Source organism: Xenopus laevis, chromosome 9_10S (assembly GCF_017654675.1).
Source record: "Xenopus laevis strain J_2021 chromosome 9_10S, Xenopus_laevis_v10.1, whole genome shotgun sequence".
Classification (NCBI taxonomy): domain Eukaryota; kingdom Metazoa; phylum Chordata; class Amphibia; order Anura; family Pipidae; genus Xenopus; species Xenopus laevis.
Window position 1 is genome coordinate 54,764,472 of NC_054388.1, and position 27,102 is coordinate 54,791,573.

The 27,102-nt window shown below is 40.2% G+C and overlaps 1 protein-coding gene and 1 long non-coding RNA gene across 8 annotated transcripts in view; both read left to right on the top strand.

The window, feature by feature from the left end:
- Positions 1-7: 7 nt before the first annotated feature.
- On the top strand, positions 8-5,210 carry LOC108702940. Of its 2 annotated transcripts, XR_005964537.1 has the most exons (4): positions 8-2,409; positions 3,012-3,180; positions 3,649-3,710; positions 4,049-5,210. It is a non-coding gene; the product is annotated as an uncharacterized LOC108702940 (long non-coding RNA). The 2 variants fall into 2 exon arrangements; XR_001933400.2 differs by having other exon boundaries at positions 8-3,180.
- An 8,718-nt stretch (positions 5,211-13,928) lies between these two features.
- The window catches only part of usp37.S (ubiquitin specific peptidase 37 S homeolog), a 37,400-nt gene continuing 24,226 nt past the window's right edge, over positions 13,929-27,102 (top strand). For 2 of the 6 annotated variants that reach the window (XM_018238755.2, XM_018238758.2), the window contains exons 1-9: positions 13,929-14,127; positions 16,351-16,542; positions 17,647-17,812; positions 19,431-19,525; positions 19,635-19,804; positions 24,472-24,549; positions 25,246-25,340; positions 26,217-26,301; positions 26,820-26,984. In XM_018238755.2, the coding sequence (XP_018094244.1) occupies positions 16,387-16,542; positions 17,647-17,812; positions 19,431-19,525; positions 19,635-19,804; positions 24,472-24,549; positions 25,246-25,340; positions 26,217-26,301; positions 26,820-26,984 (1,010 nt within the window). In that variant the 5' untranslated portion in view covers positions 13,929-14,127; positions 16,351-16,386. The remainder of the gene's footprint in view (positions 14,128-16,350; positions 16,543-17,646; positions 17,813-19,430; positions 19,526-19,634; positions 19,805-24,471; positions 24,550-25,245; positions 25,341-26,216; positions 26,302-26,819; positions 26,985-27,102) is intronic. The other 4 variants (XM_018238757.2, XM_018238760.2, XM_018238759.2 and 1 more) reach the window with 4 other exon arrangements.

Here is a 27,102-nt window from a genome sequence, read left to right on the forward strand (position 1 = left end):
ATGGGTTCTAGTGGGTGGCTGCCGACTCTTGAGAGGACCTGCAACTTAATCCCCGGGTTTGCCAACTTGTATTGTAGGTTTAGTACAGGTTGTAACCTCTACCTCAGGTTTTGGGGCAATTCATTGTGTCGCTGGATGAAGGGATCACTGCCTCTGAATTTCTGTGGGGTGAGGGGGGATCACAGTGAATTAATGTCAGGTAGACTCTATTCAATATTTAGACACCCAAATGCAGCTACAAGATTGTTGTTGCAGCTGGGCTTTTTTTTTTTTTAACCATTACTCTCACACAATTACGGTGCAACAATGGCAAGATAAAAATGAAAGGCAAGACATACTGACACAGCTATAATAATATTATATTCATTAACCATAAACAACTTTGCTTTTCTGCTATGCACTGAAAGTCTCCCTTAATAGAGAATAATGTAACGGACAAATTGGGAACAATAAATTGCATAGAAACTGTTGCCTTAGTGTTTCATGAGCTAACGGAAAATGTGAGCGCCCAGTCAAGTAATAGAACATGGGAGGCCAAAAATCGGGCAGATATAGATCGAGCAAGTTTGATTTTTGTCTTTGATCCAGGACCGCATCAGCTAGTTGATGAAGTGACCCATCAGCGCCCATTCACAGAATTGTAATCTGATCGTTTGGCCCCAGGGCTGAATGTTCGGATTAACTTGATATCGCCCAACCGTTAGTGGGCATATCGGGTTAAGATCCGCTCGTTTGGCGACCTCTAACAGTGTACGCCCACCTTTAGTCAGCGACTCTCTCTGGACGTGAGTAACTGAGTGCTTCAGAAAAGACCCCTGCAGCTTTCACTGTGAGCAGAAAAACCTCTGGACATGAGTAACTAAGTGCTTCAGTGAGTGCTTCAGAACAGACCCCTGCAGCTTTCACTGTGAGCAGAAAAACCTCTGTACCTATGTGTCTCTCAAAAGCTCACTGACAGCTGCTAACACTGGAGGGGGGGTACGGCAGGGGCAGGGCCCTGAGACAGTAATCCCGATGGGCCCCGGACCCCCAGCCCGACCCTGACAACATATGTAAGGGCATAGCCTGCCGCTAGACATGTAAAGTCAAATGTGGTAATAGCTAAGCTGGGATGCAAGAATATGATAGAAAAATTTTTTATTTCAGATACTGGAGCATACAACTACCAGCATCCTACCTGCTAGTGCAGGAATATGTGGAAGTGCCACAACAGGATCAAACTTTTTGTTTTATATGTGACATTTGGTACTAAAGTTACACTTCCTACGCTAAATGCAGAACCCCCTGTACCCCCTCAGTGGGGGCCCCCGTTACTGCCTCAGAGATCTCTGTATGTCTCTAGCCATTGCTAAAGTACCCAGCAGTCCCCGTGATAACTAGTAGCTGAGCTGTAGTTCAGTTACAGACAGAGATCTAAACAGGGCCGTCATTAAATGGGGACAGGGGGGGTCTAGTCAGGGATCCCTGGTGATCTGATGGGGGCCCTGGTTCTAAAGCTGCTTATGTTTATAGTTTATTAGTGTTGTTTCAGAATGTGCAATTTTGATATGTATGCGATTGGCTGTCAGTTACTGGGATATCATGCTTTATCTCAGTGACATCACTCCCAGCTCAGCTCTGATTGTCTGAAAGTTGCAAGGAAGGTGATTTAACGGCTCAGGTACAGATGACTGTTATTTAATTTCTGTATTCAGAGGTAAGTGCAGAAGATCCATCCACGGGGAACAGGGGGGGCATATTTAGATGATACAAAGGGCAATTTCGGGTGTTTTTTCACCCATCATTTATAATAGCTTGGGTAGTGAGGCTATCGCCCCAAAAATTGCCTCACTGCCTACCACTCTAATTGCTTGGGGAGCTGCTTGTCATGAAACTGGTCCAAATGGCATCTGTGTGACAAGCAGGAATGGGGGGGGGGTAATTTAAGACAACTTGGCATTACATTCCTGCAACAAACACACTATGATTGTATAAGATACATTGTGCTCTCTGGGTATTACTTTGTAAACATGTGAAATTTCTGCAATTGGACATGGGGACTGCAGCCTGTTGAGAGGCATTGAACATATATTCAAATAAACTTAGTATTAATCAGATACAGATACCTAGATATTACACTTATACAGGGTATCACCTGAAAATGGGTTTCTGATGGCAGCCCTGACCCCCAATCAACTAACGCATGTGGGTGTCAAAGTGCCTAAAATCTCCCCATATGCCATCTCTAAAGGGAGTGAGACCATAAAAACTTATAGTTCTAAGGCAATCGGTGTTTGGTTTACATGTTGCATTTGAAGCATTAGACAATTTTTTCTGCTGTAAATGCCAGAGGTCATTTTCCAACAGTCGCACTCATCCTATCAACAGTCAGTGGCCTCAGCACTAGAGTGGGTGACAGTTCAGAGAGGCGTAAGTAGAAAGACAAGTAGCTCAAATCAGAAGAATAAATGTCTGCCCTTAGGATTCCTGGCATTATGGGTGCAGGGGCACTGATCAGAACACAGCTGGTTATGGGAAGCAGGCACACTAGGTACATGCAGGGGGAAAGGGAAACCAATAGGAATATGGAGATGACCCCTGTATTAATATAACCAAGGATTCATAGAGCATGATGGGATCTGTAGTGCTGTTACAAGCCCTCCCTGATCATGACATTATAAGCAATACAAATGCTACTTACCTCTTATGGCCAACCCTTATAGTGTATCATGGGAGATGATGAAGGCCCTTTCCACATGCCAGTGATAAAAGCCTACATCCTGATTGCCCAATATTTTTGTTAGCTAAATAGCACATGCAACAGCAGTCAGGCTCCCTCACTTCCAATTACAGCCTGATAGTGAGTGCATTATGGGATCTGTAGTTTATGCATTGGCATACTATTTTTAATCATAGTGTAGAAGGATAAATAGCTGACTGCCATTTAGGGCATCTGGGGCTCTAGAAGTGTCAGGGTCCACAGCCCCCATTATGCTCCTGCTCACAATCTCTTATTATTTCTCCCCAAAAAGTGAAATATTCTGAGCAATTTGCAAGAGACCGATTTGAGAGAGAAAGCGATTGTGAGAGAGACGGCAAAAGAAGAAGAGAGAGAGAAGCGAAGAGAAGACAAAGAAGACCTTGAGTGACCCCCTGCCAGAGATTAATACCATCTTCTCATTTGGGATCCTCTGGACAAAGGTACTGGTCCTGTATTTCCCCCTCTATAATATGCACTTGCAACAGTAAGATTAGCTTATCCCTTGGCTGTAGGAGTTGCCATGCTGCTCATTATAAATGTAGCTATAGCTGTTCTTCTTTAGTCTCACCTTTGTGAGTTGGGGGATTTATCTTTAGTCTGTCCCTGCAGTCCCCCTTGGTTGGTCACTCCCTGAAATTCAATGTACACTCCCCACCCCAGCAATGTACTTTATCCCACTAGTATAAACTGGACTGTATGCTTTTCTATTTCAGGGCACCCCTAACATTGGACTCCCTTGGAAAATTTCCAGGGTGGGGCAAATTATGTATCATGTAATTTAAGGCAGGTGGGCAGTCAATCGGAGCATTTGAATAGTAATAGTGAATAGTAATAGTGTGCTGTCCCCATACATATGGCACCTCTCCACATTAACTCTAACCTTCCCAAATCTCTATTTTATATTGCAGGGGTGTCGGAGATGGGCTTGTGTTCAAGCAAGGACCGCCTTTACATAAAAGGCTATCGCCAGGTAAGGCTGCTCTCTAAAGTGGCTGCTGACAAAGGTACCCAAGGGGTTAAAGGGACTACAAACCCAATAGATAGATATATAGAAATATAACAGGGTTTAGCTAAGTGTTTGCCCTGAGTGTTACATTTCCCATATTTAGTGTTAGAACTTATTAATGAGCATTGCCATGTTATTTGCTCTTTCTATAGAGATCAATGTAACAGCTCCCCTAGAGGAAATAAATACATATTGTTTTGCGTATTGGCCTATGGGAAGAAATTGTCACTTTCATTATTACTGGGGATTAAACACAAACTGCTGGAAATATTAATGTCTTCTTTTTTCTTACATTTTTCTAGGACTCACAGTGGATCTACAGGAAGGAGGAGGGGATCTGTGAGATGACGGATTTGGAGCGCATGAGGAACAAAATCATAGGCAAAATCAAATGGACAAGCTATGATTATTGTATGGCCAGAGACTGCCTGGAATTCACCAGGTGGTGGAAAATCAGATTGATGGCTGAGGTCCTGCAGGACAAGATGAAGGCTAAAGCCCAACTAAAATCCCTCTATAAACAACTAGAGGAGATAAACCAGGCAATTTTCACGAAGTTCATCAATACATATCCAGGTGCAGTATCTAATGAATATATTTGTTCAATTATTACTATTTTGTAATGGGGCTGATATATTGAAAGCCATTGCAATGCTACAATTTTGTGTAAAACAACTACAAAAAGAACATATAAATCCTGCGCAGCTGAAACCTATTGAGATGCCATAGAAACTAATAGGAAGTGTATCTTCATCATTTTGGCAAGGAATTGGGATTGGGATCAAATGGCTTGAAAATGCAGTGAAACCTGCGATTTGCAACTTGTCCCATAATCACAGAGGGAAATGGTACATTAGCATTAAGTAATGTTAATTTGCATAGCTGCCATATTTCTGATTAAATTTAAAATCCCCCAAAATGTTATAGAATTTCTACAGAGATATCACTTGCTAAGGTAAAACCCTTGGGTACAAGTTTAACATTATTTTGTTTGATTTTGCTGAGAGCCCACCAGCCACCAGCACTGTCACAGTTTACACGGTACCACGTATTGATGCACCTCTGTGTAGGTGATCTTCATGACACAAGTGAATGAGCAATTCTCAATTCCACCAGCGGTGCCTCCACTCCAATACACCATGATTCCACCAGTGGTGCTCCCCCCTTACACCTAAAATATGGTTCCATAGACAGGAGCACCCTTAGGCCACTTGGTAGACCCTGCATTACTTTTCAATCCATCCCTCAAACTGCAGAACCCGGGTCTGCAGGCTGCCTGGGATCCAATGGAATGAAGAGGAATGCAGAGTTCACTTTGTAGCTTAATGGTGTTCATGTATATGTAGCCATATTCCCTTCTATTTTAGTTCCCTTCACCGCAATTCCAACCACAGTGTCCCTTATTTCCCCAATTATTTCTACCGTAATTCCACCAGCTGTGCCACACTTACACCTAAAATATGGTTCCATAGACAGGAGCACCCTCATACCACTCGTTAGACCCTGCATTCCTTTTCACTCCATCCCCCAAACTGCAGAAGCCGGGTCTGCAGGCTGCCTGGGGTCCAATGGAATGGAGAGGAATGCAGTGTTCACCTAGCAGCTTAAAAGGCGCTCCCATGTATCTATAGCCATATTCCCCTCTGTTTCAATTCCCTCCACCGTAATTTCACCAGCGCTGCCCCCCTTACACCTAATATATGGTTTCATAGACAAGAGCACACTTAAGACACTCAGTAGACCCTGCATTCCTTTCCATTCCATCCCTCAAGACTGCTGAAGCTGGGTTCTTCAGGCTGCCTGGGGTCCAATGGAATGGAGAGGAATGCAGTGTTCACCTTGTAGCTTAAAGGTGCTCGTGTGTATGCTGCCATATTACCTTCTATTTCCATTCCCACCATCGCAATTCCAACCACAGTGTCCCTTCTTTCCCCCTAAATATGGTTCCATAGACAGGAGCACCTTTAAGCCACTCGGTAGACCCTGCATTCCTGTCCATTCCATCCCTCAGACTGCAGAACCTGGGTCTACAGGCTGCCTGGGGTCCAATAGAATGGAATGTAGTGTTCACCTTGTAGCTTAAAGGCGCTCATGTGTATTCTGCCATATTCCCTTCTATTTCCCTCACCCTGCTTCCCTTGATTTAATTTGGCGCATTGATCCTGGGAGCAAATCCGATCGCCGTTAAGGGGTCAGGAAGGAATTTTTCCCTCTAGTAAGCAGATTGTCCCAAGCTTGCCAGAGGCTTTTTGCCTTCCTCTGGGTCAAATAGCGCAGCTTATCTTATTATAATCAATAAAACTGTGACTTACACAGATTTAACATCAAGTTGCTTTGTGTGTGTCTTTATTCTGGGTATTGGTCACATTTGGGAGGGGTAACCTATAGATGGGGTGGGTGGGGTGAGAATGGAACAAATAAGAAACACAAAAGTTAAAGAAGAATAAAAGTGAAATCTACTCATGTTCTTGTTTTATAAGAAACCCAATCAGTGGAAACCAAGTGAGCTTCAAAGCAGGAACTAAGCATATTAGAAACATGTTTTTTTGCACAGCCTATCTATTTACCCAGTTTTTATTTTTATACTGAACAATTCCTTTAAGCTCAGCATAGCAGAGGAATTCAAGCTGCTATCACCTTTCTGCTATGGAGCACTGGAAGTCAGATTCAAGCTCAAGATTTAAAAAAAAAAAAAAAAAATTAGAGTAAACCTGACCTAGTATTATAGCTATTTGAGGATGAATTGAGTGTTAAAAAATGTTGGTGTTACTGTTCCTTTGAAGATAAATTCTGTCATCCCAGTGTCTTTACTATAGAGACTTGACAGGGCTGGTTAACACTTGTAGGCTGCAGCTACATTTATATGCAAAATGTATTTCAATAAGTGGGGAGAAGTTATTGTGGAAAAGGTTACTACACAGGACATGATATGGTTAAAACATAGCTGCACAAGGGAGATGAAGGCAAATTTTAGACTAAGAAAATGGAAGGGAAAGGATAAAGTGAATGTATGTGTGCACTTTGTGGAGAATGGAGATAACATGATATCGTTTCCCTCCTATAAGTATAATGGAACACCAAAGGTTTTGTTGAGCAAAATGTTTGTCAATTCATTCTTATGGGAACAGCTTGCAAGTGCTAGCTAATGCAATAATGTATTTACAGGCATATGCAATTTCTACAGAAATGAATTGGGTGGGGGTGGCAATTTGGAGTGGTTTGGTCTATGTTCACAGCACTGAAAACACTCAAGCAGCAAAATGCTGGGTCCATAAAGAGGGTACACATCAACGACTGTTCCATTAAAAGAGGCTAGTATGTGTATAGGATATATTTCATTATTAAGGCTAATTCGAAAGGGTGCCAAACTGCTTGGCAACTTCCTGCATTAGAAACTGATTGGTGGTCAAATTCTTCCCATTCCAACTGAGTTTGAGGGCATGGGAGCTGTAGTATGAAGGGATGTTACAGAGGGTTTACTCAGAGTCATGAGAAATTAGTCCATGAAAACTATTCTCATGAAAGAAGGATACTACCTCTAGGTGATGGTCCTCCAAGCTCTGAAATGCAGAAACAGAGTTTCAGTAAACATATTCAATACGTTATTATATTTTAAGACTAGAAAGTAGTCTCTGACCCTCTCCTAACTCAAGACATAAGCCTTCATGCACATGTTTGACATGTTTCCCAGAAAGCACCAGCGGCCCTGTATAAGTGGAGAATGTGGAGCTCGGGTGGCACCAAGGAACCAAGGAAAAGGCTGGTCAAGATAAGACATATGGAACTTCACAAGGAAACATGGGCCTTTACTGCATTAGGGCTGCTGTGTATCTGAACTGATAACATCACCCCTAGCAGGAGAAACATTATTTCTATTCCAACACTTTTTTATCCATAATACATAATTTAAAACCTGCTTACCAGGTGCAAGCTTTAAAATGTGTCAGTACTGAGATTAACTGGCCACTGCACAGATTACACTTCAAATTCAGATTGTAAAATTCTGTATAGTTCATACCTCTAATCCCCCCTGCATTGTTGACAGCGCTAACCCCTCTATTGTTCACACCCCTAAAGCCCTTTACTGTTCACATCTCAGACTGAAAGTGCCCACACTGTTCACACCTAATGCAAACTGCTGGAGGGGCACCAGCATTATGTCACTGTATGTAGCACAGTATGAACTGCCAGGGCTGGATTTATAATGCAGGTGCCCCTGGGCCTACTGCCACTCATCACCCCCATCCCCTTCCTTTGTGTACATGCGGAAATTTTCAGCATTGGGTCTGGAGTACTGGTGATTGGTGCACATAGCATTTTAAAAACTATTGTATCTCCTGCAAATTCCCAGTACTTCAGAACCAATGCGGGCGTGGTTGGGCGGCATGCCGCCCCTCTAAAATTCTGCTGCCCTAGGCCCAGGCCTTTCTGGCCTTTCCACAAATCCGGGCCTGTGAACTGCTCATATTAGAGTTGTCCTGATAGGTTTCCCTGTCTCCTTTATATATTATAGTTTTTGAATTATCTGCCTTCTTCTTCTGACCCTTTACAGAAGGGGTGTCCAACCTTTTGGCTTTCCTGGGCCACATTGGAAGAAGAAAATACACTCGAAATACACAGAAACTAACGCTAGCTTTTGATTTATTTTATTGTAAAAGTAAAAGAAAAGAGGGTATCATTAACCTAGTGAGATTTTTAACATTATGATATCAATATCTGGTTGAATGGAAGTAGTTGCAATTCTCAGTGAATTCTTAAGGTGCTCATCAGATCATTTGGTTCTAATTTTACTCTTAGTGTGTTCATTCTTGAAAAAAGTTGTTCACAAATGTAGGCGCTGCATAAATCCCTAGCATAGCGGGCAATGCTGCTGAAGAATGCTTACCTGCATTTGTAAGTAACCAAACGCTCACCTGTTAACTGCTTTTCCTGCTGTAGGAAGCCACACACCGCACACCCCATGTAAAATTTAAACCACACATGCACAAAATTAGTGACCGCGTACATACGCTCTCTGTACGTGAAATTGCAACATGACGTTTCCTGGATTGGCGGAAGTTCAAGCTGGGCTGCATTCATATCCATCCTGGGCCGCATGCGGCCCTCGGGCCACTGGTTGGACACCCCTGCTTTACAGCTTTCAGATGGGTTTACTGACCCCACATAAAAACAAATGCTCTGCAAGACTACACATTTATAGTTATTGCCACTTTTTATTACTCCTCTTTCTATTCAGGTCTCTCCTATGCATATTCCAGTCTCTTCTCTCCGGGACCTAGGGTTTTCCTGATAATTGATCTTTCCGTAATTTGGATCTTCATACCTTAAGTCTACTAGAAAATCATGTAAACATTGAATAAACCCAATAGACTGATTTTGCTTCAAATAAGGATTCATTATATCTTTGTTTGGATCAAGTACAAGGTACTTTTTGTTATTACAGAGAAAAAGGAAATTATATTTAAAAATGTGGATTATTTGGATAAAATGGAGCCTATGGGAGAAAGTCATTCTGAAATTTGGAACTTTCAGAATAATGGGTTCCCGGATAACGGATCCAATACCTGTACAGGTTTCTGCTATAGGTTGTTTCTCATCACCCAGTATATTTACATCCAATTAGTAGTTAGCCAATCACAGCCCTGCAGTCACACAAGCAAAGACTGTCCTTAGTCCCCTACCAGGTCAGCCCAGCTGCTGATCCCCCAGTATCTGTCTATATTGCACTTGAGTACTTGTAATGTACTTGTAAAGAAGAATTATATACCCTCGCAAGTGTCTTCCCCCCCCCAAGATAAAACCGACACAATAACAGTCTGCCCTCATAATTTAAATCTTCCACCAGTTTACTTACACTTCTTTGCATTTTCTCCAATTATTTATATCCTTCTTAAAGGGGTGGTTCATCTTTAACTTAACTTTTGGTGTGTTATAGAATGGCTAATTCTAAGCAACTTCTCAATGTGTTTTCATTGTTTTTTTTACTCATTTGCCTTCTTACAGCTTTCAAATATGGGTCACTAACCCCATCTAAAATCAAATGCTCTGTAAGGCTACTAATGTATTGTTATTGCTACTTCTTATTACGGGTATGGGATGCGTTATCTGGAAACCTATCATCTAATCTAGAAAGCTCCAAATTATGGAAAGGCCATCTCCCATAGACTCCATTTTATCCAAATAATCCAAATTTTGAAAATGATTCCTTTTTCTCTGTAATAATAAAACAGTACCTTGTACTTGACCCCAGCTAAGATATAATTAATCCTTATTGGAAACAAGACAGCCTATTGGGTTTATTTAATGTTTACATGATTTTCTAGTAGTCTTAAGGTTTGAAGATCCAAATTACGGAAAGATCAGTTATCCAGAAAACCCCGGCCCAAGCATTCTGTATAACAGTTCCCATAACTGTAGTTTCCTACTGTTAGCATTATTATGGTATTTTGATTTACTTATTTTCTTACATTTTATTTTGTTTGGATTACAACCATTTCTTTTAGCCATCATTGAACTGACGGCAACATCTTACACTGATAACAATTCTTTTGTTAACACACTTTAATCAAAAGGATTGTAACTTAAAATGTTGCAAAACCAATAAAAATACTGAAAAATATAGTAACAAGAGAATAACCCCTTGCTAGCCCATTTGTTGGCATCAATGATAATGTCGAAATAAGCCAGCAGAGAAAGTGCCTTCAAGCAAACCTTACAATATCTTTTAAATTTCCATTATGCAGAGAGTAATGTATTCAGGTGTGAGATCCATTATCGTGAAATCCTTTATCCAGAAAACTCTGAATTACGGCAAGGGCATCTCCCATAGACTCCATTTTATTTAAATAATGCAAATTTTAAAAAATAATTTGCTTTTCCTGTGTAGTAATAAAACAGTACCTTGTAATTGATCCGAACTAAGATATAATTAATCCTTATTGGAAGCAAAACCAGCCTATTGGCTTTATTTAATGTTTACATGATTTTCTAGTAGATTTAAGATATGCAGATCCAAATTACGGAAAGATGTATTATCCAGAAAACCCCAGGTCCTGAGCATTTTGCATAACAGTTCCCATACCTGTTCTGGTTAATAGGTCCCAAGCATTCTGGATAACAGGTACCATAAAAAATGTTATAAAACAGCAATCCAGAAGGCAAAGAAAGGAAATGAGGAGAGCATTGCGGCTGAGGCTAAGACTAACCCCAACAAGTTTTTTAAGTATATTAATAGTAAAAAGATGCAGGTTATTTGAAGGCTTGTTAAGAGATCATGTTCAAAGTATTCTAGTGAATGGCATTATTAGCAGCAATCAACATGGCTTTATGAAGGAAAGGTCATGTAAGACAAATTTAATTGCTTTATAAGATGAGGTGAGTAAGATGCGGGACAGTGGGGGGGCAGTAGATGTCAACTATTTGGATTCTGCCACAGCATTTGATACCGTGCCCCACAAACTAATGCTTTCTAAACTAAGGTCTGTTGGGCTTAATGAAGTAGTTTCCACATGGATAGGAAACTGGCTACAGGATAGGGTATAGAGGGTGGTTGTTAATGGTACATTCTCTACTTGGGTCCACTTTTATTTAACTTGTTCATTAATGACTTAGGGGAGGGTATTGTAAGTAATGTATCAATGTTTGCACAAAACTATCCAACCCAATTAATTCCAACCAGGATGTGGCACTTGCAACAGGATCTTGACAAACTGGCAATCTGGGCAGCTAAGTGGCAAATGAGATTCAATGTTGATAAATGTAAAGTCATGCACCTGGGATGTAAAAATATACACTTATACCCTTAATGTGACTGCACCAGGCAAATCCATAATGGAGACGGAGCTTGCCGTCTTTTTATATATTAAACTTGGCTGTAGCAAACAATGCAAGTCAGCAGTATCAAGCGCAATTAAGGTCTTGAGCTGTATTAAAAGGGGCATAGATTCACTGGAGGAGGGGGTCATTCTTCCACTTTATAGAGCACTGGTAAGGCCCCATCTAGAATATGCCGTACAGTTTTGGTCTCCAGGACACAAACAGGACATTATTGCATTAGAGAGGGTACAGAGAAGAGCAACTAAGCTGGTAAAAGGTATGGAAAATCTTAGCTATGAGGTAAGACTGGCCAAGTTGGGGATGTTCGCACTGGAGAAGAGGCGCTTAAATCAATACTGACACAATCCTTTCAAAATCATAGGAACGTGTCAGTATCAGGTGCTGTACCCGCAATAGTTCCCCTCAAAGCCACCACCAGCCCTGCTAACCTGCATTGACCCGACTTTGACACTGCTAAAAGATCTTCTGTGCTGTTTCAGTGACACTGGTCTGGGGGCGGCACAATCCTTCCATAGGCTAATTACAAATGAAAACAGAATTTCAGCCTATGGAAGGATAGCTCCGCCCCCAGCACAGCATCACGGAAGCAAGGCAGAAGATCCATTAGTAGTGTCAGAGGGTCGTCTGCTTTGAGGGGAACTATCCGGGTGCAGCAACTACTTGATACTGACACGTTCCTATGATTTTTATAGGAACTTGTCAGTATCGCTTTAAGGGGTGATATGATACTATGTACTGTATAAATATATAAGGGGATCATATAATAGTCTCTGTAATGCTTTATTTACAAGTAGGTCTTTCCAGCTGACAGAAGAAAGAGGTTCCGGCTAAATATTCGGAAGGGTTTTTTTACAACGAGAGCTATGAAGATGTGGAATTCTCTCCCTGAATCAGCTATACAGGCTTATAGATTAGATAGCTTTAAGAAGGGGTTGGATGGCTTTTTAGCAAGTGAGGGAATACAGGGTTATGGAAGATAGCTCATAGTACAAGTTGATCCAGGGACTAGTCCGATTGCCATTTTGGAGTTAGGAAGGAATTTTTTTCCCCTCTGAGGCAAATTGAAAGGCTTCGATCAAAAGGGTTTTTCGCCTTCCTCTGGATCAGCTGGCAGTTAGGCAGGTTATATATAGACTTAAAAGGTTGAACTTGATGGACGTGTGTCTTTTTTCAGCCTAACTTACTATACTATATTATACCATGCTACTGTGTCAAAAATTTGTTGTCTGATCCTGCTACATGTTTATTGTTCAATAAAATTATTTTTCAGTTAATTTTTAGAAGTTTAAAGGTAACTTGAAATAGACCCTGCACAATGTTACACTTGTCAAAGTCAGCCTTAGTTGATAGTACAGGTATGGGACCTGACATCCAGGTATTTGCCTAATACAGATGGTTTCTGTACTGTTAGATAATGTCAATAGACAGGATAGGAATGAGCTTGTTCTTATATGAACTGACTAATTACTATCCCTTTACTGGACCTGTCAGGTATTTGCCTAATACAGATGGTTTCTGTACTGTTAGAAAATGTCAATAGACAGGATAGGAATGAGCTTGTTCTTATATGAACTGACTAATTACTATCCCTTTACTGGACCTGTCAGGTAATTTCCCATTTCAGATGGTTCTTGTACTGTTATAGAAGGTCCTTAGATAGGATAGGAATTAGTTTGTTCTTATACGAACTGGCTAGTTTCTATCCCTTTACTGGACCTGTCAGGTATTTACCCAATACAGATGGTTCCTGTACTGTTAGAGAAGGTCCTTAGACAGGGTGGGAATTAGCTTGTTCTTATATGAACTGACTAGTTTCCAGGGACATAACTACTGGGGGAGCAGGGGGTTGCAATTGCACCAGGGCCCACTCCCCCTCGGCCCGCTGGAGATCAGTCTAACACAGATGATGGATTTCAAGCATATTATATATGAATAACTAAGTACTATCTCTAAAAATGGCAGAAATATGTCCTTTAATGAGTTGCAAATAGTTTTCTATCTCTTTAACATACCATAAGGTTAATATATTGTGAGGGCCTTTATAGGGATGAGAAATAGCCAGCTCTATTAGAACAGACTCAAATCTATCCTTATTTGGGACCTTACTTTGAAGGTCCTTGTACTGAATGGCATTTAGCTTTGTCATTATAGACTGGACTTATTCCTATACTTTCCCAGTACCTCACCACTAGAGGCATTAGGTTCTTTCTAGCGATTGAAACTAGCTCACTGCCATATGAAATCATCTATTTCCTATCCACTAGAGGGACGGTCCTTTCCAGGGATAGGAACTAGTCGCTACCCTGTGTCAACACCACGCATCGAAGTAGATGCGGACGTCATCATCCTGCGTTGATTGTTGTGCGGCGCTGCAGGTGACGTCACGTGTCCCCTCTGGCTGTGGCGCTGTTTGCAGTGAGAGCGAGAGAGGTTCGCTTGATTCCAAGGTTCCCGCCAAATTGGTGTTTGCGCGTGACAGTCCGCGCACTGAGAGAACTGAAAGAAGAAGCAGCGAGTGCCCGGGCGGGCAGGAGAGCTAGAGAAGGTGAGTGGGGCGGCTAGTTGTGGGATGTAGCATTAGCGATACTGGAATGGTTCGCGCTTGGTATTTCTCTGCTTCTTATCGTTCTGTGCAAGAAAAGTGCCAACGCCACAGCTGGATTATAGGCAAACCTCCCGGTACTCTTCCCACACAGCTTGTAGCATCAGGACGTGCGACAACAAACGGAGGGCGAACAGTTGCCCGACCCCTATGGGAAAAAAACTATTGGAAGTATCTGGGCGATGTAGTTCTGCCACAGAAGCCTCCCGGGACATCATGGGAGTTGTAGTTTCGTGTTTGAGAGATTACCTTTAGAAATATTTCTGCAAATGCAATTGCTTTCAATAGTGATATTTGTCGTGTGCACTGCTCGTTCTGACTCCCAAAACACTGTCTCAGAAGCCAGCTGATCCACCGCCCTGGAGACGAACTGGCTTCTGCTACATTGTTTCAAAAGTCAGAACAAGTGATCTAAGCGTTCAGTCTCCGCTTTAATTCCTTGTCATGTACATTGTTACAGTCGTGAGAATGAGGAACCGGTTGCACATGGGGTTGCAGAGGCGTTCCTTGCTGCTTATTGGTTAACAGACATGGTGTACCTGGGAATAAGATGATAAATACCTTCAGTCTAAAAACCACAAATCCATGGAATGATTAGATGCCTGTGCTCTGTGTACTTAATGGTCGTATGTTTTGCTTCAGTGTAACTCTGCTAATCTTAGTGGGGTTGATTTATTGGCATAGATTTGATGTAGCCTTAAGGTGGCCATACACTGAGAGATCCGCTCGTTTGGCGATGTCGCCAAACGAGCAGATCTCTCCCCGATATGCCCAACTTGAGGTGGGCAATATGGGGCTGATCCAATCGTGTGCCCTAGGGCCCAACGATCGGATCCTAACAAATGGTAATGGGCGGTCGGATCGCGGGACAGCATCAACGAACAGATGCGGCCGCGATCTGACGGGATTTTTAGCCCCATCCGATTGAGATCTGGCCGACTTTCGGCCAGATCTCGATCAGGAAGCCCGTCGGGGGGCCCATAAAAGGGCCAATAAGCTGCCGACTCGGTCTGTCAGCAGTTTTTATCGGCCACCTTTAATAAGAACAAATGAGCAGTTAATTTTGATCAGTCTAGTGCAAGTTAACCGGTTTAAGCATAGATCTGATTGGTTACTATGGGAAATTTTACTGTAACAGTTTAGTGCATATATTGCACCAATGATCTTTATTCTGTCATACAGCTAGTTTGTATTTACATAATTGTTTATATTATTGAAGAACACTCTATCTTTATTCATAATTATCATCCCACAAGTCAAAGTGATTTACATAATTATCTTGAACTATTGCATTCATAATGAAGTGTAACTTTAATTACACATTGCTGTTCATTTTAAATATTTCCTTTTCATATTTTCCTCCACCTGTTGATGGAGGATCAGTGCATTTATAATATCACTTCTTTTTGCACATATTTGATAAATATAAGTTGGTAAGTTTTTTATTTATTTTTTTGTTTGCAACATTGGCTTGTTTTTTTCATGACTACCAGTTTAAAGCGATACTGACACGAAAAAAATCCTTTGGAATGTTTTAGTATTGGTAAAGGAGTTGAGGCACCAACATGTTTCTGGCCAGAAGGCCTACCAATCCCATAATTACTTACCTCAGCCAAACTAAGATATATATTAAGGGTCAGTTTTGGTTGTTTCACTTACACTGGGCTGGACAGGGTGCAGTCCTTTCAAAGCAGAGTACTATTTTCATTTGTAATTCAGCTTGTCAAAAGGAACCAGCACTTATGTATGCTGCCTCCTCAACTCGTGTAGTAAAACCTGTATGTTCCTATGGATTTTCATAAGAAAATATTTTAAGGGCCAATGTGCAGTGTCTGTAAAAGTTGTTTTCTTTTGTTTAATATATCTGAAAATTGCCCTGTGGCACATTAATGTAAACCTTAGCTTTTGGGTATGGTAGGTGTCCATTTGGTGGGCACTAACAATTACTCTCTTAGCTTTCATCCATTGGGGCCCACACTCTATCTTGCCCCCTATTTTTGTTTAATAATATTCCCATATACACTCACTCCGAATTTACATTTAATAAAATTGCATAATACACATTTCTGAGTCTGTTGAAATAATCTTGGAATTTAACTTGACAATGAAAATGCCATTACGAGTTCGTCATTGTTCTTTTTTTAACCAACTTTTTTCTGTTATTAGCATTAATCGATCGTGAGACCTTTGTTAAAAAGAAACATGGCATTGCATAGCCTGCGTGGTTCGATCCGAGTCCATTGTCTCAAAGTCGGAACATCAAAATGGAAGGAGGGCTGTTGCGAAGTTATTGAGAAGGATAACAAATTTTGTTTGGTTGTAAACTATAATGTGGGTGGAGTGCCAACAAGATTCCAGGTAAAAAAAAAAAACTTTAAAAAGCTTGACCCTGCAATTTCACAAAATGCTTTTTCTTTTTATAGTCATTGGTATGGGATCTTAAAGAAACCGTGATACCATAAAATGAGTGTTTTAAAGGAATGACTGCGTAATTTACTGTTGCCCTGCTCTGGGCAAACTGGTGTTTGCTTCATAAACACTGCAATAATTAATAAAAACAAGCTGCGGTGTAGCCATGGGGACAGCCATTCAAGCACAGAATGCAGAGTAGTTACTAGATAAGTTCTAAAGAATCCCATTGTATACTATAGTGCTTATCTGCTGTGTATCCTGTTCCTTTTCCCTTTTTTCAGCTGTGAATGGCTGCCCCCATGGCTACTCCGGCTTGTTAATATTAACTATTTTAGAGTTTCTAAAGCAAACAAACTAGTTTTACCAGTGCAGAAGGACAGTACATAATATTTTCATTACGTTAAAATACTTTCCTTTTTTGGTGTTACTATTCCTTTAAATGGAAGCTTCACCTAAAAATTACAATGTGGCCAGTTTGTCTATTAAACTTACTTGTTGCTAAAGTTGGTTGACTGCTAGGATTTTAACATCTAGGCAATGTTAGACTGGTTTGTTAAAGGGGTAGTTTACCCTTAGTTAGGCATGCTATATAATGTTCTTAATAACTTTTCAATTGATCTTTCAAATGGATTTAGGTTTTTGGTTTGTTCTCAGTCTGTTTAGTTCTTCTCATATTCATTTTCCAGTCTATCATAGAAACTGCTGCCTGGTGACTAGTGTAAAAAAAAATATATATATATATATATATATATATATATATATATATATATATATATATATATATATATATATATATATATATATATATATATATATATATATATATATATATATATATATATATATATATATATATATATTTATGAAGGATGTTTACCAGTAGATCAGGGACCTCCATGGGATTAACACCATTACATTTTGCTTAATCTGCCCCCTAGTGCCTAATTTGATTCTGTATTAAGACAAGTCTTTTTTATTAGATTCTGTTTTTGACTGAACCCCAAAATTTTGGATTGTTTGCATCTCTCATAATAAGGTTTTCTTTTTTAGCTAACTCAGAATATCAAAACTATTCTTGTGAAACCCAGTGGCAGTGCACAGAGCCGTCTTTTGCTGACATTGAAGGATGCAAGTTCCCTTACCATAGATAAGGTTCCATTGAAGGCTGCTGAGAATTTAAAGCAGTTTTTGGAAAGTCTTGACAAAGCAGCTACAGGTATGGAAATGTTAAAATGACCATAATTACACCTAAATTGCAAGAAAATGTTAACACAATTAAAAGCATTCTCTTTGAAGTTATAGTTTGGATACCCTACAGGGTGTTAATCTATATATGCATTATTCCTAAAACGGGTCTTCCCCTCTAAAACTAAAAATCGTTTTCAGATGCCAGCAGTTCTGTTTACATTTGCAAATACAGTTTATAGTCCTGCGCATGATGTGCACACTGCTGTGTGATATATAGGCAAAAAGGCTCAAGGGAGAACACTGAAACCAGTAGTTGGTTTATATGCAACCAGTTACATATATTCTGTCTTTAACAACATTGCCGTGGGCTAAATCAAAATCTATCCAATGTAAGCATTTTCATAAAATTGGTAAGCCACCAAACCACATCAAGGTAAACCCCACTGATGGTCAGGAGGCACCCATTCAAGGAGGTGCCAGCCTGTAAAAAATGTGACTAGGTAAATATTTAGGATCATGTGGGGTTTACCTTGACATGGTATGGTGCTTTGCAAATTTTATGGTCATAATTTTGTAATTTAAAACCTCTATTATTTTTTTTTTTTTGGATACATGTGCTTGAATGGATACTAAATCACTTATGAAATAGGACCAGGGAATATGCATTGATAATCCATTTTTGTATGCTTGTAAGTGATTTTGCCAAATCAGTTGCAGGGCTTTTTAATTACTCATGTCTCTTTATAGGTCCCTGGTAAGGCCTCACTTGGAGTATGCAGTGCAGTTTTGGACTCCAGTCCTTTAATGAGCTGGAGAGAGTACAGAGACGTGAAACTAAACTGGGGAGACTTAAATTATGAGGGTAGACTGTCAAGGTTGCGGTTGTTTTCTCTGGAAAAAGGGCGTTTGCTAGGGGACATGATTACACTTTACAAGTACATTAGAGGACATTATAGACAAATAGCAGGGGACCTTTTTACCCATAAAGAGAATCACAGCACCAGAGGCCACCCCTTCAGACTAGAAGAAAAGAACTTTCATTTGAATCAACGTAGGTGGTTCTATACAGTGAGGTTGTGGAATGCACTGCTGGGTGATGTTGTGATGGCTGATTCTGTTAATGGCTTTAAGAATGGCTTGGATGATTTCTTGGACAGACATAATATCAAAGGCTATTGTGATACTAAACTCTACAGTTAGTATAGATATGGATATATATAATTTATGTGAAAGTAGGGAGGGGTGTGTGTATGGATGCTGTATTTTTATTTGGAGGGGTTGAACTTGATGGACTTTGTCTTTTTTTCAGCCTGATATAACTATGTCATGTATTTATAATCTTTGAGTGGCATTAAGTGATTACCAAAACTATTGAAGTCACCCACTTTAAATCCTGCATTGAAATTTGTTGTGATCATTGTATAGGTAATCTTTAAATTTTATGGTGCAGATCAAAATCTACATTTCCAGAATTTTCATAGGACAGGAAATCTTATACTGGGTCAGCATTAGTCATGCCTTACATATGTCTATAGCTGTTGTTCTGGTGAGCTTAAGCAACACAGATTTTTCATAAATGTTTTAAGAAAAATGTATTGTACTAATTGAAATGATTTAACTTTACGATTTTTTTTTTATTTTACCAGTGAAATCTACCCATGGATCAGGGAGCTTTAGTGGTATTTTGGGAAACAGAAGCACCCAGATAGAAGCAAACAGACCACTGCATACCAAAACTCAGGTTTGCAAATATTTTTTTACTGGGTGCCCAAAGTTCAGGTTATGCCCCTTTTTATTGTGTTCGTTGCTTGTGCGCTATTTAAATGTTTTTTTTTCTCTATAATTTTAAGACTCCATCAAAGAGCTTTGATACTAAGGATGAGACTCCTGTAAAGAAGCCATTAAGTAACACTGGGAGAGTGCTAGTGAAATCACCCCCAGGGAATACTGCATCTTCAGGCAGAAATGGTATTCACACTACCCCATCTACACCACAAAGAACCAGTCTGATGGAAAGCAGGTACTGAGAAAATGTGTCTACCAAACAGTATTCTGAATGGGGAGAAATAAGCTTCTTTCATAGGACCATTTAGAATTTATGGAAGTATTTGGAATTAAAGAACAAAATGAGTTATACTTGTAATGGTTAAAAGGAAAAATATCCTGTTTTTAATTCAGTGTTATCCTTCCATGCTTGACCTTTTTTCACATTCGCAATAATTTGTGTAACATGGGTAACTGTTGCGTAAATTCAGACCTTCTTATTTTCATTGTGTCTTCAGATCTAAAGTGCTCTGTTATTTCGAATGTGCAAACCTGGGTGCGCAGATTTAAAGATTGGCAGCCTAATGAACAATTTGAAGGCAATATAGGGAGGCCTGCCATAGCTTAAAGAACAGCATTTGTGAGTTATTCGTCTAGTAATTCACAAGGGGCAGACATAAGCTAACTGCTGGAATAAAGATGGTTATTCTACAGTATGAGACTCCTTTTAAAGACAACTAAAATAAGGCGTATTGACTTTTACAGCTGAACAAGTAGTTTGGTACCTATCTTTCATAAATAACAATTTTCTTTGACTAAAATGCATGGTTGCTCCATATGACTGTCCAAATCAAGAAATCAGAATTTCCATATATACTTAATATATTAAATGAAATGTTTTTGTGGAAGTGGAAATAGATACATACTGTAAGAATTCAATTTGAACAAATTATGTGAGTTGCAAGATGTTAAACTGTGTTTCCTAGTCACCCCTAGTATGCATTCACGAATGGGTAACCTCCATCCAGGCCAATGGACATGACCTCCCCCCGAGAAGTTAAGTCAACCCCTCCCCTTCTCACTCGACTTTTGTTGTCCTGTCCGGAGACCAATGGATCAGTAGAGGTAATCAGACGTGCTACCAGTTATAGTTCCCAGTAGGAGGGGGTCTTTCTCGCTTGATCTCTCTCTCTTCCCCGCTGGTGCTGGAAGTCCTGAGGCTCCCCGGCAATGGGGTTATCTAAGGAGGGCCGGGTCTAGCGTTGGAGAAGTCAGTGAGGCCAGCCATTACCTTCCAATATGGGTTAGGTAGGTGATTGCTGCAGAGTTCAGGTGCACACAGATGGAAGCTTCTCTGTGTCTTCCGCAAGTGACGCTGACTGTTGCTGGGTGATGAAGTCCCCAACAGTTCAGGCGGTACTGCAGAGAAAGCAGGGAAGACTGCAGGATATGCGAAACAGGCAGAACCCATGCGTGCATCTGAAATTAAGGGAAAGATGCACTTAGCACATTTATGCATGTGGGGAAAGCACAGAAAGAGGAAGCGGAGATGACGCCATCTTTAATCTGGGCGTTCTTTGGGCTGCAGTAGTAGGAAGGAGTGCTGGAGTTTTTGGCGCCAAATCTAGATTAAGCATAGTGGCTAACCGCTCAATGCAGTTTTGGGGGATCATGCTATATGGGTTCAGTACCTTTACAAGTAGGAGGAACTTCCTGTCACTGACATCTTGCTGTATGACTCGCAGTTCTGATAATCCGGTAGATGAAGGATGGTGCTTCCTTTCACCAAGATATCCGGTATGGGCAAGGCTGATAGTTTTTACTGTGCAGCATATTTAATGATCCTGGGATGCCGGGCAAACCACCGTACTCCAAGGGGAAAAGGTGAGAAGTTCATGTGGGAAAAAAAAAGCGTTATCAACTCTCTAATTGCCTATGTAATTATAATTATGCTGGCAGATTTCAATACAGCTATTGCCTTCATGTCAGAGGCTTCAGTGGATTTAGTGCATTTCACAGTAAGATCCATAGCACATTCAGTGGCAGCAAGGAGGGCCCTGTGGCTGAAGACTTGGGCTACAGATGCCGCTTCAAAGACCAATTTGTGACAGCTCCCATTTGAGGGAGGGATGCTCTTTGGTGAAATGTTGGATACTAACAGAATGGACAGTCCTGACAACCGATGCGTCGGGTTCCAGTTGAGGATCTCACTTGGGAGAACAGGGTTCCTTGGGGATGAAGCAGGTGTCATAGAATATCCTAGACCTGAAGGCAATAAATCTGACATGGTGCTAGACATTTTGTCAGTTTCCCAGATGCCCCTGGTCATGTGACTTATGCCTGCACTTTAGGAGAGAAATGCTTTCTGGCAGGCTGCTGTTTTTCCTTCTCAATGTAACTGAATGTGTCTCAGTGGGTCATGGGTTTTTACTATTGAGTGCTGTTCTTAGATCTACCAGGCAGCTGTTATCTTGTGTTAGGGAGCTGTTATCTGGTTACCTTCCTATTTTTCTTTTGTTTGGCTGCTGTTGGGGAAAAGGGAGGGGGGAGATATCACTCCAACTTGCAGTACAGCTGTAAAAGAGTGATTGAAGTTTATCAGAGCACAAGTCACATGACTTGGGGCAGCTGGGAAATTGACAATATGTCTAGCCCCATGTCAGATTTCAAAATTGAATATAAAAAATCTGGTTGCTCTTTTGAGAAATGGATTTCAGTGCAGAATTCTGCTGGAGCAGCATTATTAACTGGTTCATTTTTTTTAAATTTTTTTTTCCTATGACAGTATCCCTTTAACCTTAATGGAATCCAGGAGAATTCAGAGGTTTCCAGGGTGGTTATACCAGGGAATGTTTCAGTGCCAAGAGGAGAATTGCCTGTCCTTGATGACATGGAGATTGAAAGGAAGAGGCTTAGGAAGCTGAATTTGAAGGAAGACTTTGTTGAATTTCTTCTGAAGTGAAGAAAATGTTCAATGTCAATGCAATATTATAAGATCTGGGACAAGTTTGTTCAGGTTACTCTTGCTGGGGGTCAGAACCCCAACTGTACAATGGCCTCTCTTTTAGTGGATTACCTTTTCTCTGGATATGAGAGGTCTTCAGTTGAATACGCTTAAAGTACAAGTGTTGGCATCAACAGGAAAGAGTTGGGCTCTGGACCCCTTAGTCCAAAGATTTTTTTATGCAATAATGAGAGTAAAACCATGCATTTAGAAAAAAATCTTCACCATGGGATCTGCCATTTGTGTTAGATCAGGGGAAACGTTGATCTGCCTGACATATTTACATACACACCTTCACTACATGTAAGTCTGCTGACGTCATCTCGCGAGATGAGGTTTGTGACTCTGGGATTATTGTACAAGATGCTTTTTTGCGCCACTTGATTGCCGTTGGATTTAATCACCCATTGGCGATGAAAACGCACATGCTCCGCCACTGGCAGCGTCATTCTATAGACCAAGCATACCTTTACTGGTACTTGGTAACTGTTTTTTATTTGTTTTTTTTTTTTTGTTTTTTTTTTCAATTTTTTAAATTTTTTTTTGTTTTATGTTATTTGTAGAAATGGCTGCTGCTTTCTTTTCTTGCCTCCTCCTTCAAAATGAATTGGGACACAAGTTGCTGGCACTCAAAGTTGTAACCTGCCAGCTCTGTTTTACAACTTTAAATCGTGACAGTAGTAGTAACTGAACAGGTTTTGGTCTTTTTTTATTTTTATTTTTTTTTCCACTGACTGAATAACGATTTTGGTGAATTATTTCCCATTCATCTTTTTCCTGCTTAATGTTACTAGGCTAGGCGAATGGTAGATAATAGCATAGAAAATGAATGGCTGTTGTGGTTAAAAGTCTGACAGCAGAGTAATAATTTTTCTTATGGCTTGCGTCGTATTGTAGCCCACTATTTTTGCCAAGGTGGATTTTATGACAGAGGCCAGGTGGCAAGAGTAGATCTCAGGGTAACAAAGTGTGGGCACCCCCGTGTTAGATGCATTAACACAAGCTCTTTTTGAACCAATGCAGGAGACTTTCCTTTGGAATCTTATCTCGAAAGCTATTTTGTTGGTGGCAGTTACCTCAGACTGTCGAGTGGGAGAAATGTGCTTTATGTGCATCTGAGCTTTACACAACATTCTTTAAAGGTAGTGCTTTGGCCTGCCTTTAAATTTCTTCCTAAAGTTGTTTTCAAGTTTCATATATTATATGTGGAGGTGGTACTTCCCTCATTTTGCCCCTCTCCAAAGACAGAAAATGAAGCCCTTTGGCATACTTTAGATCTAGTCAGAGCAATAAAGATCTACTTGGAAAGAACAAGTCCCTGAAGAAAGTTAGACCATTTGTTCATGATTCCCTGTGGTTAAGGGAAAGGCCAAGCTCCTAAGGATAAATTATTGGATTATAGCAGCCATTGCAAAAGCCTATAATACAGCAGTCAGGAAGGTTTCCTGTGGGTAAAAAGCTCATTCCACCAGGGCATTGGCGAGTTCATTGGCGATGGAAGCCAAAGCTTTGCCAGAAGTAATCTGTAGATCTGCAAGATGGTTGTCAGTCAACACTTTCGTAAAACACTAAAGACTGATGTCCTTGCCTCTCAGGAAGCTAGATTTGAGGGGAAAGTCTTGCAGTCAATTGTGCATTTTGTTGAATAAAGCATATTTACTTTTATGGCAATTTTGTGTTGTAGTCCCTCCCTTATGTCCGCTTTGGTAGCTCCCATTGGTGAATGCATGCCAGGGAATTCCCACCTGGACAAGTTTAAAGATGAGTGAGTAGGGGAGTGGCTGACTTTTAACTTCTAAGGGGAGGTCCAGTCCATTGGCCAAAAGGAAGTTAACCCATTGGTGAATGCTGCCATGGAAGGTGACCAAGAAAGAGAAATTATGGTGAGTAAAAACAATTTCCTGTTTTTTCACTCACAGGAGTGAAAAAAGAAAACGAATACAGACTCCAAGCCCAGAAATAGTGGAAGATTACCCCAAAGAGAATGATTCATCGATGTATGTTTTGGGCTAATAATTTTCATCCATTGGGTCCAGGGTGGCTTGGAGTTTGTGCTTTAATAACGCTTGGCTTTATGGCTGTGTCAGTGTTTTGTTACTAATAATGTGTATCTTTATGTTTGAAAAAAGGTAGAGATCATCTAGTATTCCATAACAATTAAAGTGACTGGCCAGCCATAAAACAGCACTAACATACCAAACTTGGGTGCCTAACTGGGACCTAGATATTTGTTTTAGACTTTATGTTCACAGCCATGGAGTGATGCATGCCTAATGCAGGCTTTAAGCATACACTTGGTAGAAAAGACAGTTCCATGCAGAGACACTGCAACCCACCATTTACACAGACTGTAACACACAGGGCTGCTGTTAAACCAGTTGTGATTGCCTTGTCTGGTACAATGGTTGGAAATCTTGAATTTTGATTTAGCTCATCAGACGGGTGTTGTACTTTTAAAGACATATTTTAACCATCTCTGTACATTGTTGTGTAAATGTTACATTTTCAAGACTGCCAATACACAAGGTCCATACTAAGCATATGTCTTGCAGGGCTTTTGTTAGCATGATCGTTTTTTTTTTCACCTATCGTTAATTGTTTGGCTTGCGGTATTCAGCGTTTATTTTATGCATGGCTGTCTGTGTGTCTTTCAAAAGCATAACACTGAGAATTATTTTTCTAAATTTGTGTAGCACAAACAAAGCACTGTCAGATGCTGGACGCAGATTTTTAAGTAGCAGTCGTGAGAAACAGTTAAGCCTTAAACAGACAGAGGAGAACAGACAAGGTATGAGGAGAAAAATACGTTTTTTCTTATAACATAGTTTTTAAAAATAACTACTCTAAATGTTTGTTTGCAAAGTTTTATATTTGGTTCTTCAGTGCAGTTTCTATATAATTGATATTCAATTGAAAATAGTTCTAAAACTGAAAATGTGCTTTTAGCTATTTCTTTGTATATTTACAGTCCTTTAGAGCAGAAAATCTGATATTTTGCACCTTCAAGATAGGAATATTTTTTATACTGTCCAAGCTTATCGACATAGGCAAAGAAATTTAACTGAATCTGCTACAGCTTTGGTTGTGTATTGATAGAACTTTTTCACACTAGGGTGTATAGAGTTTTATAATACACAAAAACATTGAATATCTTGTAAATGATATCCTTATAAACGGTTAGTTCTGATGTCATTTCTGTCACATGACTCACTGAAATTTGTGTAATATAATAAATAAAGTACCCCCAGTTGCAAAATATGAGTATATTATTAGTTACCTCGGAGTTCCATGACCTGTATAAAAACACTTGGCCTTCGGCCTCGTGTTTTTATATGGTCATGAAACTCCTCGGTAACTTATAATATCCTTATATTTTACAAAAGGGGGTACTTTATCCACTATATAATGTATTCTCATGAATAGTACAAGAGATAAAAAGTAAGCGTTTTTGACAATAGCGAACAACAAGACTTGTCCTCTTGCTGAATATAGGTCTGTGGTGATCTTTATACTTGCAAGGAAACAGGCCTGGAGGCTCTCATAAAATACAGATTATATAAATTTAAGGATGACGAATATGTAATTTAACTTTCAGGATTGTCCTTTCTTTTCTGGTGCCTGGGTTTAAAGAAAATACTTAAGCTCAGAACATTTTCTCTTTCAGGATTAATGCCATTGCAGTCATCTTCTTTTTATAGTAGCAGACTGACACCGAAAGATTTTACTACATCAAATGCATACTCAGACAGGTAAGAATTGCTTGCTGTTCATTTTTTATAGTGCCCATATTATATAACTGACCAATCAAAAGCCTGATGCTCCTGTTCTGCTGTTAAATCTCCAATCATGTTGCACAGTGGTGCACCAACTTTTTACAGTCAAAAGGTTAAGAATACAGGAGGTCTTCTACATACTCTGTACTGTCCACTTGGGGCGGCACCTGATGTTGATGTTACTATGGTGGCATTTTCCAGTTTTATTGCAAATTCACCTGCGCTCAAGGTTTAGGTGTCGACAACACACTGTCTTCTGGAGAATGATGACTAGTGGAGTTTGGCAAGTCCCAGCCACTAGCTGTGGCTAGTGTGGTCCTTCTGATAGAGGGCACCCCGTTAAATGAAAAATAGTAGGTTCTGGGTTCTGCTATTGTTTTCATGAATAGAATCCAAGTGCTAAGCATAATGGACTCCAAATCTAAATACATGCTTTTAAAATTAAAAACATAAGTCCAGAAGAGTAATTTTTGTACACTGCCTTATCTTTTAAGCAGATCATCTACATCCAGTCAGCCCCCATCTGCCAAAAGAAGCTTGATTCTTCCATCACAGCCCAGCCCTCTGTGTGTGAAAAAACTGAAACCCAATCAAGACTATGCTGGCTGGAACAAACAAAGGGTGCTCTCAACTCATCCACAACCACAGCAGTTGCAAGGGTATGTTCTCTCTACTCACTTTTAATTTAAGTGCCTATCTTTTATTTTACACCTTTTAAGATTTTGGATCCAACACAAGCGTGACAGCGACTCATCCTGTGCAATTTGAGTAGAAAAA